The 14,208-nt window shown below is 38.8% G+C and overlaps 1 protein-coding gene across 1 annotated transcript in view; it reads left to right on the forward strand.

Moving 5' to 3' along the window:
* Positions 1 to 14,208, forward strand: part of LOC121390580 (vigilin-like) — a 44,355-nt gene that overhangs the window by 11,013 nt on the left and 19,134 nt on the right. The window contains exons 7-15 of the mRNA XM_041522430.1: positions 1,704 to 1,919; positions 4,252 to 4,458; positions 6,029 to 6,136; positions 6,527 to 6,631; positions 7,183 to 7,261; positions 9,659 to 9,798; positions 10,242 to 10,460; positions 11,516 to 11,602; positions 12,057 to 12,188. Coding sequence (XP_041378364.1) covers positions 1,704 to 1,919; positions 4,252 to 4,458; positions 6,029 to 6,136; positions 6,527 to 6,631; positions 7,183 to 7,261; positions 9,659 to 9,798; positions 10,242 to 10,460; positions 11,516 to 11,602; positions 12,057 to 12,188 — 1,293 coding nt within the window. The remainder of the gene's footprint in view (positions 1 to 1,703; positions 1,920 to 4,251; positions 4,459 to 6,028; positions 6,137 to 6,526; positions 6,632 to 7,182; positions 7,262 to 9,658; positions 9,799 to 10,241; positions 10,461 to 11,515; positions 11,603 to 12,056; positions 12,189 to 14,208) is intronic.

Raw genomic sequence — 14,208 nt, forward strand, 5'->3', positions numbered from 1 at the left:
ACATGTGTAGGTAACACTGCACAACAGTATTACACAGGGTGTCGTGAGATCCAGTATTTGATGAACAGGTACATGTGTAGGTAACACTGCACAACAGTATTACACAGGTTGTCGTGAGATCCAGTGCATCTCTGACGAACAAGTAGGTAACACTGCACAACAGTATTACACAGGGTGTCGTGAGATCCAGTGCATCTCTGACGAACAGGTACATGTGTAGGTAACACTGCACAACAGTATTACACAGGTTGTCGTGAGATCCAGTGCATCTCTGACGAACAGGTAGGTAACACTGCACAACAGTATTACACAGGGTGTCGTGAGATCCAGTGCATCTCTGACGAACAGGTACATGTGTAGGTAACACTGCACAACAGTATTACACAGGTTGTCGTGAGATCCAGTGCATCTCTGACGAACAGGTAGGTAACACTGCACAACAGTATTACCCAGGGTATCGTGAGATCCAGTGTATTTGACGAACAGGTACATGTGTAGGTAACACTGCACAACAGTATTACACAGGGTGTCATGAGATCCAGTGCATCTCTGACGAACAGGTAGGTAACACTGCACAACAGTATTACACAGGGTGTCGTGAGATCCAGTGTATTTGACGAACAGGTACATGTGTAGGTAACACTGCACAACAGTATTACCCAGGGTGTCATGAGATTTAGTGCATCTGACGAACAGGTACATGTGTAGGTAACACTGCACAACAGTATTACACAGGGTGTCGTGAGATCCAGTGTATTTGACGAACAGGTACATGTGTAGGTAACACTGCACAACAGTATTACACAGGGTGTCGTGAGATCCAGTGCATCTCTGACGAACAGGTAGGTAACACTGCACAACTGTATTACACAGGATGTCGTGAGATCCAGTGCATCTCTGACGAACAGGTAGGTAACACTGCACAACAGTATTACACAGGGTGTCGTGAGATCCAGTGTATTTGACGAACAGGTAGGTAACACTGCACAACAGTATTACACAGGGTATCGTGAGATCCAGTGCATCTTTGACGAACAGGTAGGTAACACTGCACAACAGTATTACACAGGGTGTCGTGAGATCCAGTGCATCTTTGACGAACAGGTAGGTAACACTGCACAACAGTATTACACAGGGTATCGTGAAATGTAGAAATATTGATGTATTGCAGACCAAATTCTGAAAATGTAATAATAATGTCTGTATTGCAAGCCTAATTGTTGGTGGAGGGACTGTCAGTTCTGAAAGTCTTCCAGCCATTTATCCGAATCCTGATTAATATTTTACAATGAAATCTGGCATTTCGGGCCAAGTTGTCATTTGAACGACTGACTGTTACGAAAATGTTTTAACATTGATGTCTGTATTGCAGGCCAAATTGTTCATTTAGCATCTGACTGGTCTAAGGGTGTTTCGACCCATTTTACTGTAATTTCCTCTTTTTTTTCGAAATTGTCGTTTAAGTTGCTGCCAGTTCCAAAGGTGTTTTATTATTGAATTGTATATTTCAGGCGAAACTGTCATTTTGGGCGACTGTCCGTTCTGAATGTTTTAGTATTAAATTCTATATTTCAGGCGAAACTCATTTGAGCGACTTACCGTTCTGAATATGTTTTGATATGAAATTCTATATTTCAGGCGAAACTGTCATTTGAGCGACTGACCGTTCTGAATATGTTTTGATACTAAATTCTATATTTCAGGCGAAACTGTCATTTGAGCGACTGCCGGTTCTGAAGGTGTTCCACCCATTCATCTGTGGGCCGAACAACGTGACGATCAAACAGCTGATGGAGGAGACCGGGGCGAAGATAAATGTCCCACCGCCGAGCGTGATGAAGGACGAGATCGTGGTGTCGGGCGAAACGGAGGGGGTCAATAAGTGCAAGGCCACCATCATGATGATTTACGAGGAAAAGGTCAGTGCAGGGGCAGGGCTCAAACTTAACAATTTGTCTCCCACGGCAATTTTATTTTTTTAAAGTGACATTTGTAGAAAATAAATATGACTAAAAGGTTATTTTGCTGTATGTAAACATATTGCAAATGTGAAAGTGTTAAATATTGGCAGATTATGTACACCAGGTGTATATATTTTGCCATTGTTGAGGAGTTTTACCGACGGCACAAAAATGCCATTTCCAACAGAGGGTATGGAAGGTAAAATTGCTTGTAGGTGGGTGGGGAGAGACGTCAGGAAGTGCAGCGCTTTGTTTTGATTTGATTTTTGTATTCACAAATAATTTTTTGATAAAGCATGGCAAAAGGTAAGTACAGTTGGTTACTGTCAAAAGTTGAAATGTTGTGGTTATTTGTCAGTGGAGTATAGCACCTGTTGATGCTCAGTCGGTCTGGGATCAAATCTCGTCGGTGGGCCTATTGGGCTATTTCTCGTTCAGCCAGTGCACCATGACTGGTATATCAAAGGCCGTGGTATGTGTTACCCTGTCTGTGGGATGGTGCATATAAAAGATCCCTTGCTACTAATGGAAAAATGTAGCGGGTTTTTCTCTCTAAGATTATATGTAAAAATAACCAAATGTTTGACATCCAATAGCCAATAATTAGTAAATCAATGTGCTCTTGTGGTGTTGTTAAACAGAACAAACAAACTGTTTGGTTCTTAACCATATCTGTCTGATGCCACAAAACCATAATTAAAATGTGTTGTGCATCATTAACTAAAACATTTCTGCCTGCTTTCATTCAGATAGGTAAAACCTTGCTCATAATTACCAGCTAAATATAACAGTTCTGTTCGTATTGATTAAACACTATACTTGGATAATAAATATGCTATTAGCGTGTGACAGATGGGCGTTTGTATTTCTCTCGGTAAATGAATTTGATATCAAATGAATGTGATCTTGGTTGTGTATTAAAGGGCGGGACGTAGCCCAGTGGTAAAGCGTACTCACGATATGCGGTCGGTCAGGGATCGATCCACATCAGTGGGCCCATTGGGATATTTCTCATTCCAACCAGTGCACCACGACTGGTATATCAATGGCCGTGGTATGTACTACCCTGTCTATGGGATGGTGCATATAAAAGATCCCTTGCTGCTAATCGAAAAGAGTAGCCCATGAAGTGGCGACAGCGGGTTTCGTCTCTCAATATCTGTGTGGTCCTTAACTAAACGTCTGACACCATATAACCGTAAATAAAATGAGTTGAGTGCATTTCTTTCCTTTTTTCCCCCGACAGCAAGGATGTTGGATTAAATTTATTGCTGTCAGTAACAGGATACGTTTTTACTTTTTTTAAGTTGTATTTATTTCTTGCAAATTTATGTTACTGATTTAAAATTACTGTAGGTAGGCTCATACCTGCTGTAGGTCAACATTTTGCATAAGGCAAAACATAAAAAGTCAAATATCAAATTTTTAAACTAACGGACCCTATTTTTTAAACACTACAACATATGTTTCACATAGATTAAGGCGGGTTTTGATCATTTAAATTAGAAGTACTCACTTTTTATTATTTAAAATATTCATTTACGTACACCTGAAGTGGTTCTGTTCTTTCAGGTTTTGGTAATACCCCAAAATGCATTTGTCATAATTCTAAAAACACATCTGAGAAGTAGCTGTTGTCGAGACAAGCTCTAGTCCTTTTTAGACGGTATTTCCCTATTTAAACATCAGACTTGTCTCTATTATAACTTTATCCAAATGTGTTTCAGATTTGTAGATGAACTAAATTTATAGAGTTCACGAGATGATACTAGGGTCTGTGCCTTTAAGCCCTGTAATTACCACACCTGTAATTACCTTACCACACCTGTAATTACCTTACCACACCTGTAATTACCACACCTGTAATTACCTTACCACACCTGTAATTACCTTACCACACATGTAATTACCACACCTGTAATTACCATACCACACCTGTAATTACCTTACCACACCTGTAATTACCTTACCACACCTGTAATTACCTTACCACACCTGTAATTACCACACCTGTAATTACCTTACCACACCTGTAATTACCACACCTGTAATTACCTTACCACACCTGTAATTACCTTACCACACCTGTAATTACCATACCACACCTGTAATTACCACACCTGTAATTACCTTACCACACCTGTAATTACCATACCACACATGTAATTACCACACCTGTAATTACCATACCACACCTGTAATTACCTTACCACACCTGTAATTACCACACTTAGACTATGTAAATGTTAGCCATGATCATCTTCTAACGACGGCATCGTTTGTGTTTCAGAAGCGGAAATGCCAGACGGTGTCTGTGGAGGTGGGCAAGTCTCAGCACAAGTACGTGATCGGCCCGCGCGGCAGTGGCCTGGCGGAGATCCTGGCAGCCACACAGGTGTCGGTGGAGGTGCCCCCCCTCGACAGCCCCTCCGAGACGATCACACTGCGAGGAGAACAGGACAAACTCGGACCTGCGCTCACCATGGTCTACTCGAAGGTAAGCGTTTTGGATGTAGAATTTTGTATGGAGCACTTTCATTAGCCAGGGATTTATCCAGGCATTCTATGAGTCCAGAGCCCTCAAAAGTACCCGGTCTCCGGCGGAAAATCGCCGCCTGAAACAGCTTTTGCCGCCGCCTACTTTTCGTTGATGGTAAAAAAAAGTGCTTTCTCTTCTTTAATAAAGTCTCGGAGGTTCGATTTTTCAAATGTTTCTTGGGGAGGGCCCCCAAACCCCCCGCTTTGCCCCCTGCTATCATCACTGTTGTAGCCTGCTACTTCTTAAACTATTGAGGGCGCTGTGAGTCCCAAAAGAAAGTGGTATTGTAAATTCCCAATTTCTATGCTACAAATTCCCAATATGTATACAGTTGAATCCCGTTGGCTGGAATCCTGTCGGTGCTTGAGAAAATGTTCTGCCTAACCATTCAGTCAACAACATAATTCGGGACTTTTTGATTCAAGCGTTGCAGTGTATTTGACCCTTCCAAGTTCGACCAAACGAGATACATGTACTGTGTGTGTGTGTATATATATATATATATATATATATATATATATATATATATATATATATATATGTGTGTGTGTCTCTCTCTCTCTCTCTCTCTCTCTCTCTCTCTCTCTCTCTCTCTCTCTCGATCGATGTGTCTGTTCCAATAAGTTAATTCAGCAGTGTTTACTGCATCATTCAGTGGTGTGAAAAAATATCCTATGATTTACTAATTTCCCAGTCCCATCAGATGTAGGACCCTTGCAAGAAAAGCTTGCATAAATCCCTGTTAGAGGTAGTGGGGGCAGGATTTAGCTAGTCGGTGAGCATTGACCTGAGAACCTTAGGTCATAGGATCCAATCTCCTTGGTAGATCAACTGTTTTGTTTTCCCCAAATCTCCACCAGTTTGTCAAAGGCCATGGCATGTGCTGTCTTGTCTGGGAGAACATTGTTGCTTATTGAAAAAAATGTAGCAGGTTTTATTACAAATACGTGTAAAAAAAAATAGTGAAATATTTCAAATTATGGAACCCACTTTTTAGTATATTTGCAATTCATGTGACACTAATTTCTCGGGATTTTAATATTTTTATTCCAATCTCTGATGGTAATTTGTGTAAACTGTTTCCTGTAAATCATTGTTCTTTAAATGTCTGAACTAATAATGTCTGTCCTAAAGCATTTAAAAAATATATTATTTACGGATTGTCAGTTATTTCTTTGCATTCATTGGGGTATGAACAAAACAAATAATCCGCAAAGTGTGAATCGGCGAAGCCGTTGTCACATAAGTTTGCGGATGATTTTTTTTTTTTCATACCCAGATGAACGTAAAAGAAATACCAGACAATACTTATAATTAAATTTGAATCATACTTGCTAATAATAACACTAAAACTTCATGCTCAATAAGACAACATGCCCACATAAAATGACGTTCCCTGAAGACGTAATTTTTACTTTTATTGATAAATGAACAACCTCCTGTTGCTATGTCTAGAACCATTGTGATGACATTTTGTTGTGATGGAAATTTAATTATAATGTAATGTGCTTGTGTTTTTCTGTTACAGGCGAACAGTGTTGTGTTTGCTAGTGTTATGGCACCACATTGGCTTCATCGATTCATCATTGGCAAGAAAGGACAAAACATTCGAAACGTCACTGGCGAGTACACAAAGGTAATGTCTCCTCCTAATTCTACACAATAGTAGTCACCAGATTACATGTTTATCCAGTTTGGTGGTGAAAACCTACAATTGATTAAAACTGTATATGTGTTTTTTATTTCGATGGTATGATATATGAAGTGAGATTGTGAGTTTATTAAAATTGAAGGTGTGGGTGTATTTTTACATTAGTAAATGATGGTATGCTACATGAGGCGAGATTGTGAGTTTATTAAAACTGTAGGTGTGTGTGTTGTTTTTACATTAGTAAATGATGGTATGATAGTGAGGTGAGATTGTGACTTATTCAAACCAGATGTGTTTGTATTTTGCATTAGTATATGATATAATGTTGTGAGGTGAGATTATTTAAAATTAATTTTGTTTTGTGTGTGTCAACAGGTTCACATTGAGTTCACTGAAGGCCAGGATAAGATCACCGTGGAAGGACCGCCGGAAGAAGTTAGCCTGGCCGTCAAGGCTCTCGAAAACATAGTCCAAGACCTGGTGTGTATTGACCCCTTTCCTTCTCATTTTACCCAGCATGCTCTCGTTCTTTCTCAGTCAGGTCAGTTCAGGTCATAGTGTTTAATATGCACATTCAGAGCAAGCTGTTGTAGCACACTCCAGTCGTGGGCACAGGAGTCGACTTTGTCAGATCATAGGGTTTAGTGTTCACATTCAGAGCCAGCTGTTGTAGCACACACCTGTCATGGGCACAGGTGTTGACTTAGTCAGATCATAGTGTTTAATGTGCACATTCAGAGCAAGCTGTTGTAGCACACACCTTTCATGGGCATAGAAGTCGAAAGGGACTGGTGGGAGAGGGACTGCTCACGCTTGCTTGTGCAAGAGAAGACCAGCAGCCCAACTAGGGTCTGTAGTGGGTGGGGTGGTTTGAGGTGCTATTGAATTTGGAACTGTCCTGTACAATTAAGTGTAATAGGAATTAGCTTGGACTGTGGGCAATAAAATAAGTATCTGCATATTGAACAACAATCAAAACAATATCTGTAGATGTTTATAGAAATGTTACTCAAACACTGTTATATTTTCAGAAAAGTCGAATGGACTTCACTGAAATTAAGGTTGACCAACGATTCCACAAACATATCATAGGCAAGGGTGGATCAAACAGTAAGTAGTTTTGGTTTTTGTCTTAATTATTTTAATTATTTGTTGATACTATCGATCAAAACTCAATATATATATATATATACATACACACACACACACGCACACACACACACACACGCGCGCACACACACACACAAACCTCTCAAAACCGCATCCTCTGTAAACAGGAATTCCCTCAAAACTGGATATTTTTTGTGGTCCCTTTATAAATAACGGTGCAGAAGAGAACCTCTGTAAACCGGACACCTCTTAATACTAGACTTCTTACTTGGTCCTGAGGGTGTCGGGTTTAGAGGAGTTGCACTCTGTGTGTGTGTATAAATCAGGGTTGAAAATTAACATGAAAACCATGGCCGCCAATAGGGTCAGTTGAAGACAAATCTTACTGGACCTTCTCAAATTCAACTAGCCCTCCAATTATCACATTGAAATTTAACTGCACATGTAAAATTAATACTATAATGTTGAATAATAACTGTTTGCGTGGAAGAAGAATGATGAATTGACATTTAACTTCATAATGAATAAAGTACAAATTGATATAAAAACATGTTTACCCATACCAACTCAAATAAAAAAAAATTCAAAAAGAAATCCAGTATAAATAAACATGTTTCTTTACAAAGTACCATTAAATTAAACATACAAACTCATTTTCAATACAGCGTAAAATGTAATGCAGTAGAAACAGACTAAATGTAGAACTGCCCGTGCTTTAGTAAACTAGTCTTGGAGTGGCAGTCCTCTGGCGATGCAAGAGGGATGGAATAAACTGTGTAGTGATACACGAGGGTTGCAGTTCCCAGCAAACGATTTCCTCGAGAGTGGCCGTTCTCCTAGATAGAGATCCATAGAATCATTCACTGTTTCGACAAAAGCCCATTCGACTCTGCTTTGTGCAGAGATACGGCCCTGATCATGTATTACGGTTGTGTCATTCAGATTACCTTGGATGTTCCATCAATTGCCTTAAAACATGTATCACAAAACAAAAGTTAACCTATGCAATTAGATGGTAATTTGTAAAGATTTTTTGTTTTAATTTACACTGCATTTTTACCCCTAATAAAATGTTATTTAATTTTTTTTATCTTTATTCATCATGTTGGCGCTGCCAGATCAGTAGTTTGTGCCAACATAAGACACAGTGTGTTTTGTCACATTCGATTCAGTATCAGTGTGTGTCGTTTTTAACTAGTACTATACTCGTGAGACACTAACATTGATGGTCGCCCAACGGACTACCTTTGTAAAATTCTTAGTCGCCCTTAGCCAATAAAAAGTTATGGGCGATTGGGCGACTGCTAATTTTCAACCCTGATACATACATATATATATATATATATATATATATATATATATGTATGTATGTATGTGTATATATATAAATACATTTCCTAAGTTGTTTTTAAAACTGGAAAAGCCAGTGTTCTTCATAGGTTCTCCATATTTTGTAAATTATAAATAAACTGCCCACTGGCTGAGGTACTGTTGAACAAGTCCCGGTTCCACGAAGCGATAATAGTGCTAAGATCACAGGAGTTATGCACTTAACGTTGATCTTAGTGCTAAGGTCGTCTTGTAGAATGGGGACCTGTTCATTTGGTCTGTAATATGAACATCAAGTGAATATGTAACTAAATTTTATGGTGGCATATGTATGTACACATATTTATTGTGGGTATTATGTAAACATTGATATATTTATTTATGTCATTTGAACATAACGGTAAACATATTCATTTCATTTCAACTTATTTTTCATGCTTATATCCAAATATGGTTTAAGCACGCTGTCCTGGGAACACACCTCAGCTATCTGGGCTGTCTAGCCAGGACAGTGGGTTAGTTAGTTGGTTAGTGAGGAGAAGAGGGTATAGTGGCCTTACACCTACCCTATGAGTTGTTAAAACATTATCTGGGTGGGAGCCGGTACCAGGCTGCGAACCCTGTACCTACCAGCCTTATGGCCGATGGCTTAACCACTGAGGCCGGTAAACATATTCGATAATTTCCACACAACCACTGAACTATAAGGGAAGTAATGCGGTATTTAGTGTAATTAGAAGTAAAGGGAAGTAACTATATTTTGTGTGATTAGAACGGAAGAGAAGTAACTGTATTTAGTGTAATTTCATAGAACATGAGGCAAGAAAACAAGTTCAACAGCTTTAATTGGAACATCATTAGCTGTATGGTAATGTGGGGTGGGGGGTGGAACAGACTAGTTTAGAAGTTAGTAAGTTTTACAAAACAAATTAGTGTCGATGTTTATTAGAAATACCACGCAGTGTGGAATATAGAACCAGTGAGCTTCAGGCTTTGATAATCTGTTGAGAACTCCCATCTTGTAATGATTTAGCATGTGCACTATCAACCATTGTGATCTTGTTTCAGTTACGAGAATTAAAAACGAGACTGGAGTAGCAATTCGCATTCCATCGGATAATGAGAACAGCAACATAATTCGGATTGAGGGCGACCCAAAAGGCGTCATACGAGCTAAGGAGGAGCTGATGGAGATGGCACACAGAATGGTTTGTATTTGACGATGTTTAAAGTTTATTCACTTAGTCTGCCTATAATTTAGCCAGTGTTTATACAAAAATTTGTCACCAAATGAAACGTTCCATGCAGATTGTAATATTTTAAAAACATTAATATCTTTTTCTTTCTCAGTAATATAGAAAGGTGAGATAGTTGTTACTTTTCTGGTGACATGGTATCAATTGGGGTTTTTTGGGGGAGTTTTCTTGTTTAATCTTAGTTGCGTTTCTATACACCCTGAAACAAACCAAAAATGTCAATGAAATAATTTTAAATATTTTTTTTTTACTTTTTAACTTTAAAAGGTAAATTTAGCTTGGTGCATTCTTAAGGGGTTTGAAAAATATCATTTTTTGCCAATTTCCTCTCAATCTACAATGCTTTGTTGTACTGAAATTAGTAAATAAAAACCTGAATTATTACACGTCTCTAGGAGAACGAGAAGACAAAGGACATCATCATAGAGCAGCGTTTTCACAAAAACATCATCGGCGCGAAGGGCGAGAAGATTCGCGAGATCCGCGACCGATTCAACCAGGTCCAGATCACATTCCCGGACCCCGGCAAGAAGAGTGACGTGGTCACACTGCGTGGACCAAAGAACGACGTGGACAAGGCCCACAAGTTCATGCAGAAGATGCACGAGGACATGGTACAGTGATTTTTATGTCTCGGTACAGTGATTATTACGTCTCGGTACAGTGATTATTACGTCTCAGTACAGTGATTTTTTTTGTCTCGGTCCAGCAGTTCTAGTTCATTTGTTTACATAGAGAATAATTAGTTAATCAGCTTATCCTGTAAAGGTGTGTTGAGTGTATCGTTAAATAAAACATTTATCCTGTGAAAGTAAGAATGGGAAATTCTGCGAGGCTCATCCAAGCATAATTTCTCATTCAGCCTGAACATAATAAATCCGAAAAATTATGTCATTAACTTGTTATCCTGCAGACCATAACTATTACGTGAAAAGCTATTATTTCTTTTATTTCAGCTATATTGTACAATGACCTAGAGGTCAAATGAGCGATTGTGACATTAAAAAGTGATAATCTGCTAGTGTATGTTAATCACTTTGCTTTAATCAGTCGTCATAATCGGCCAATAGATTTCACTGGTTGCAGGTTAAATATTTCTAACCCTGGATTTTAAACTAATTGGTTGGTCAGTCAGGAAAGATGTTATTCAGTATCGCTTTGTGATTCATGGCACAGGTTTCAGTTTCAGAAAGTAGTGTCTTGCTGGGATTTATCCAGGCATTCTATGGGTCCAAACACAGGCCCATTTCCAAAAGAAAGTGGCACCGAAAATTCCCAATTTATATGTTAAAAATTCCTAATATATACATTTAATTATGTCTGTTGTAATTAATTTAACATTGGTGTACTGCATCATTCAGTGGCCTGAAAATATGTCCCAAGTATGATTTACTCATGCTAATGTTTTCAATCCCATCGTTAAACAAAACAAACAAAACTGTTTTCTACTTAGCATAACCAGTCTCCTGTGTAATGGACATCTTATTGCATTAATTAAGAGCCTAGAGATAATATCCTCCACATTTTAGCCCATTCCCCCAAAAGTTTTGGTTCTTTTTCTTTGATGTAAAGCTCTAAATAACTCTGTACGTCTGTAACCTGCAGACTTTTTCCTTTGGTTCTGTCTAGTGAATCATATTTCACATTTAGTGTTTTTTGTTTTTTCTAGATTGAAAGTAACTTCCAAGCACAAGTCCACATCTTCAAAGGATTCCATAAAAATATTATTGGCAAAGGAGGCGCCAACATTAGAAAGGTTTGTATGCAGATGTTTTACAGAACGTGAGATGAAAACTTTAGAGTTGGACCACGGAAAACTATTCCTCTCCTTGGCTTTTGATGAGAAACTAACAGTAAACCCATATTGTTCAAGACCCACCAGAGTTTTTCTAATTTTTTGGTCCAGATTGTTTTTCCCCCTCTTTTTCTTCATTGTAAGTTTTTCTACCAAATATAGTGTATCTGTTAACATAATGAAGTTAATTAGTTATTTTTGTAGTAGTATTTAGGAATATGTTTGTCAGCTTCACTTAAAAAATTGTATTTTAAGATTTGTTGATCAACAGCAAAAAGCTGCTATTTTTGTTTTTTTAGAAAGAATGATAAGATGTAGTGCTAGATTAATTCATCTTCTTTATTTGTGGGTTCTGTTTTGTATTTTCTTCATCGTTTGTTTCCTGTCTTTAAACATTCAGCTGTTTTGTTTTCAGATTCGCGATGAAACGGACACAAAGATCGACCTTCCCAGTGAGATAAGCGAGTCGGACGTGATCACGATCACTGGAAAGAAGGCCAACGTTCAGAGTGCCAAGACGAAGATCGAGGCCATACAGAAACAGCTGGTGAGTGCTCCTACTTTCCTTAATGACGGCTGGGATGTAGCCCAGTGGTAAATCGCTCGCCAGGTGCATGGTCGGTCCAGGATTGATCCCTTTCAGTGGGCCCATTGGGCTATTTCTTGCTAGTCTAACTTTGTCACGTGACATCCTAGAATTTGTAATACAAACAGAATCAACATTTCTTAAAAATGTAGCTGGTGTAAATATTATGATGAGAGTAATCTCGGGTTTTCATATCAGAAATAATAAACCTGGAATCTGTTCTCTCGGTTAACATTTGTAAGATGGAGTTCTCTCTGACTGTGTTTAAGAAAACCAGCACACAAATGAGCCGTGTTGTACTGTAGATCTGCCTGACAACCCACACCATGAGTCAGGTCCCTTAATGTTAAAAGGGACACACCCTAGTTACGGCTAGTTGTTAACCATTACGGCGTTGTTTTTCGCTATTAAACCCATTTTTTTCACAAATAAAATTGCACTTTACTTACCGTTTATTATTTAGAATATACTTTTCCATTCACCTGAAGTGTTTTTTGGTAATCCTGGTTTTTGTAATACCACAAAATGCATTTTTCTTATTTCTTAAAAACGCACGCATGTTTGAGAAAAAACCGTTGAGCAGACACGGTCTAATCTATTTTTAGACGGGATATTTCCATTTCAATGTCACATACGTTGGTATACCACGTGACCATTATCATTTTGGTTCGGTTTGTTTTCTCGTGCACGGTTTGCGCAATCAACATCCGATTTGTTGTTCATTTGTGAGATTTTTCTTCACAGTTCGTGAACATTTTCAGTAACAATAAAGTTCAGACAAGTAAGTGTCTCAATACAAAACGTTACAAACCCTTAAAACCAATAATTTTGCTAAGTCTTACGATATCTGGAGAGGGGATACAACCAGGACAGAACAGTTGGAACATGTCCAGGAGAGGTGAAAAGAACGCACCCCAAGTCTGTGCGCACTCTGTGAAATTTGTCGTGAAGTTAGGCATTGTTGTGCTTCGAACGACATCTACCGGTGACATCAGAATACTAACTTTCAAAATTATTTCAAGCAATTGGAACATGGGGATTCCCATGGTATTTATCGATATAAAACCTGCTTTTTCACTCCATTTGATAAAAACGTGATCTAAGTGTGTTACAGTTTTGTAGATTAACCAAATTATAATTTATTTTCGGCGGCTTTAACAACCAGATTGTATTTCTCATCTTTGATCAGCTGTATGGGATGAGCAAACTCTTCATCATATGGTGACGTCACAGCTACGACGGTCTTTGCTACTGATGACCCTTCGATTAGTTCATCTGTTGTCGCATTGGTTAGGAAGGCTGTGACGTCATAGTTTGGAGTAGTATTGTAACAGGCACCATACAGCTGAAATCCTCGCAGTGACGCATTTTGGTTTACACAGAACATAATTGCATTGTCACAATCACCTGAACACGACCAGTCCCACCCGTACTTCTGTAATCTGTGTATTGTTACAGGTTGTGTGTGAATCTCTGTGGTTGTCTGTTCTCTCTGTATCATACCAGTCTGCTTGCTTTCATTAAACGGGCAAACATTTTCATCTGGACACACCATATACTGGAATATTTACTTTCTTCAGAACCTTTCAATAATTTTATAGGTATGATGTTTTTCACGAAATATAGCGGATAGTGCACATGCGTTATGACTTCTCCGAGTACTTCTCGTCTGGTTTCCGGACTTAAATCTTTGTTTTGTTTCCTGCACACGCTCTCACTCCAGACCACAGCAGCTTCAAAGACGGATTTTTCATCTGGCTTCAGTTTGTCCGCTTTTACGATCTTAGCAAGCATTCGTGGCAAAGAGAAGTAACTCCAGCTGACTTCAGAGCGGCATCCCCATTTGATAAAATATAGCTGTAGGCTTTCTCCATCAGCTGAATTTCGTCATAAAGATGGGCTTGCTCCATTACGGAGCAAGCGTTGTCTGACGTCAACAATGACGACAAATACATCGGACACAGCTGTTCCAGGGTACTGA

This window comes from Gigantopelta aegis, chromosome 15, assembly GCF_016097555.1.
Source record: "Gigantopelta aegis isolate Gae_Host chromosome 15, Gae_host_genome, whole genome shotgun sequence".
In the NCBI taxonomy this organism is placed as follows: Eukaryota; Metazoa; Mollusca; class Gastropoda; order Neomphalida; family Peltospiridae; genus Gigantopelta; species Gigantopelta aegis.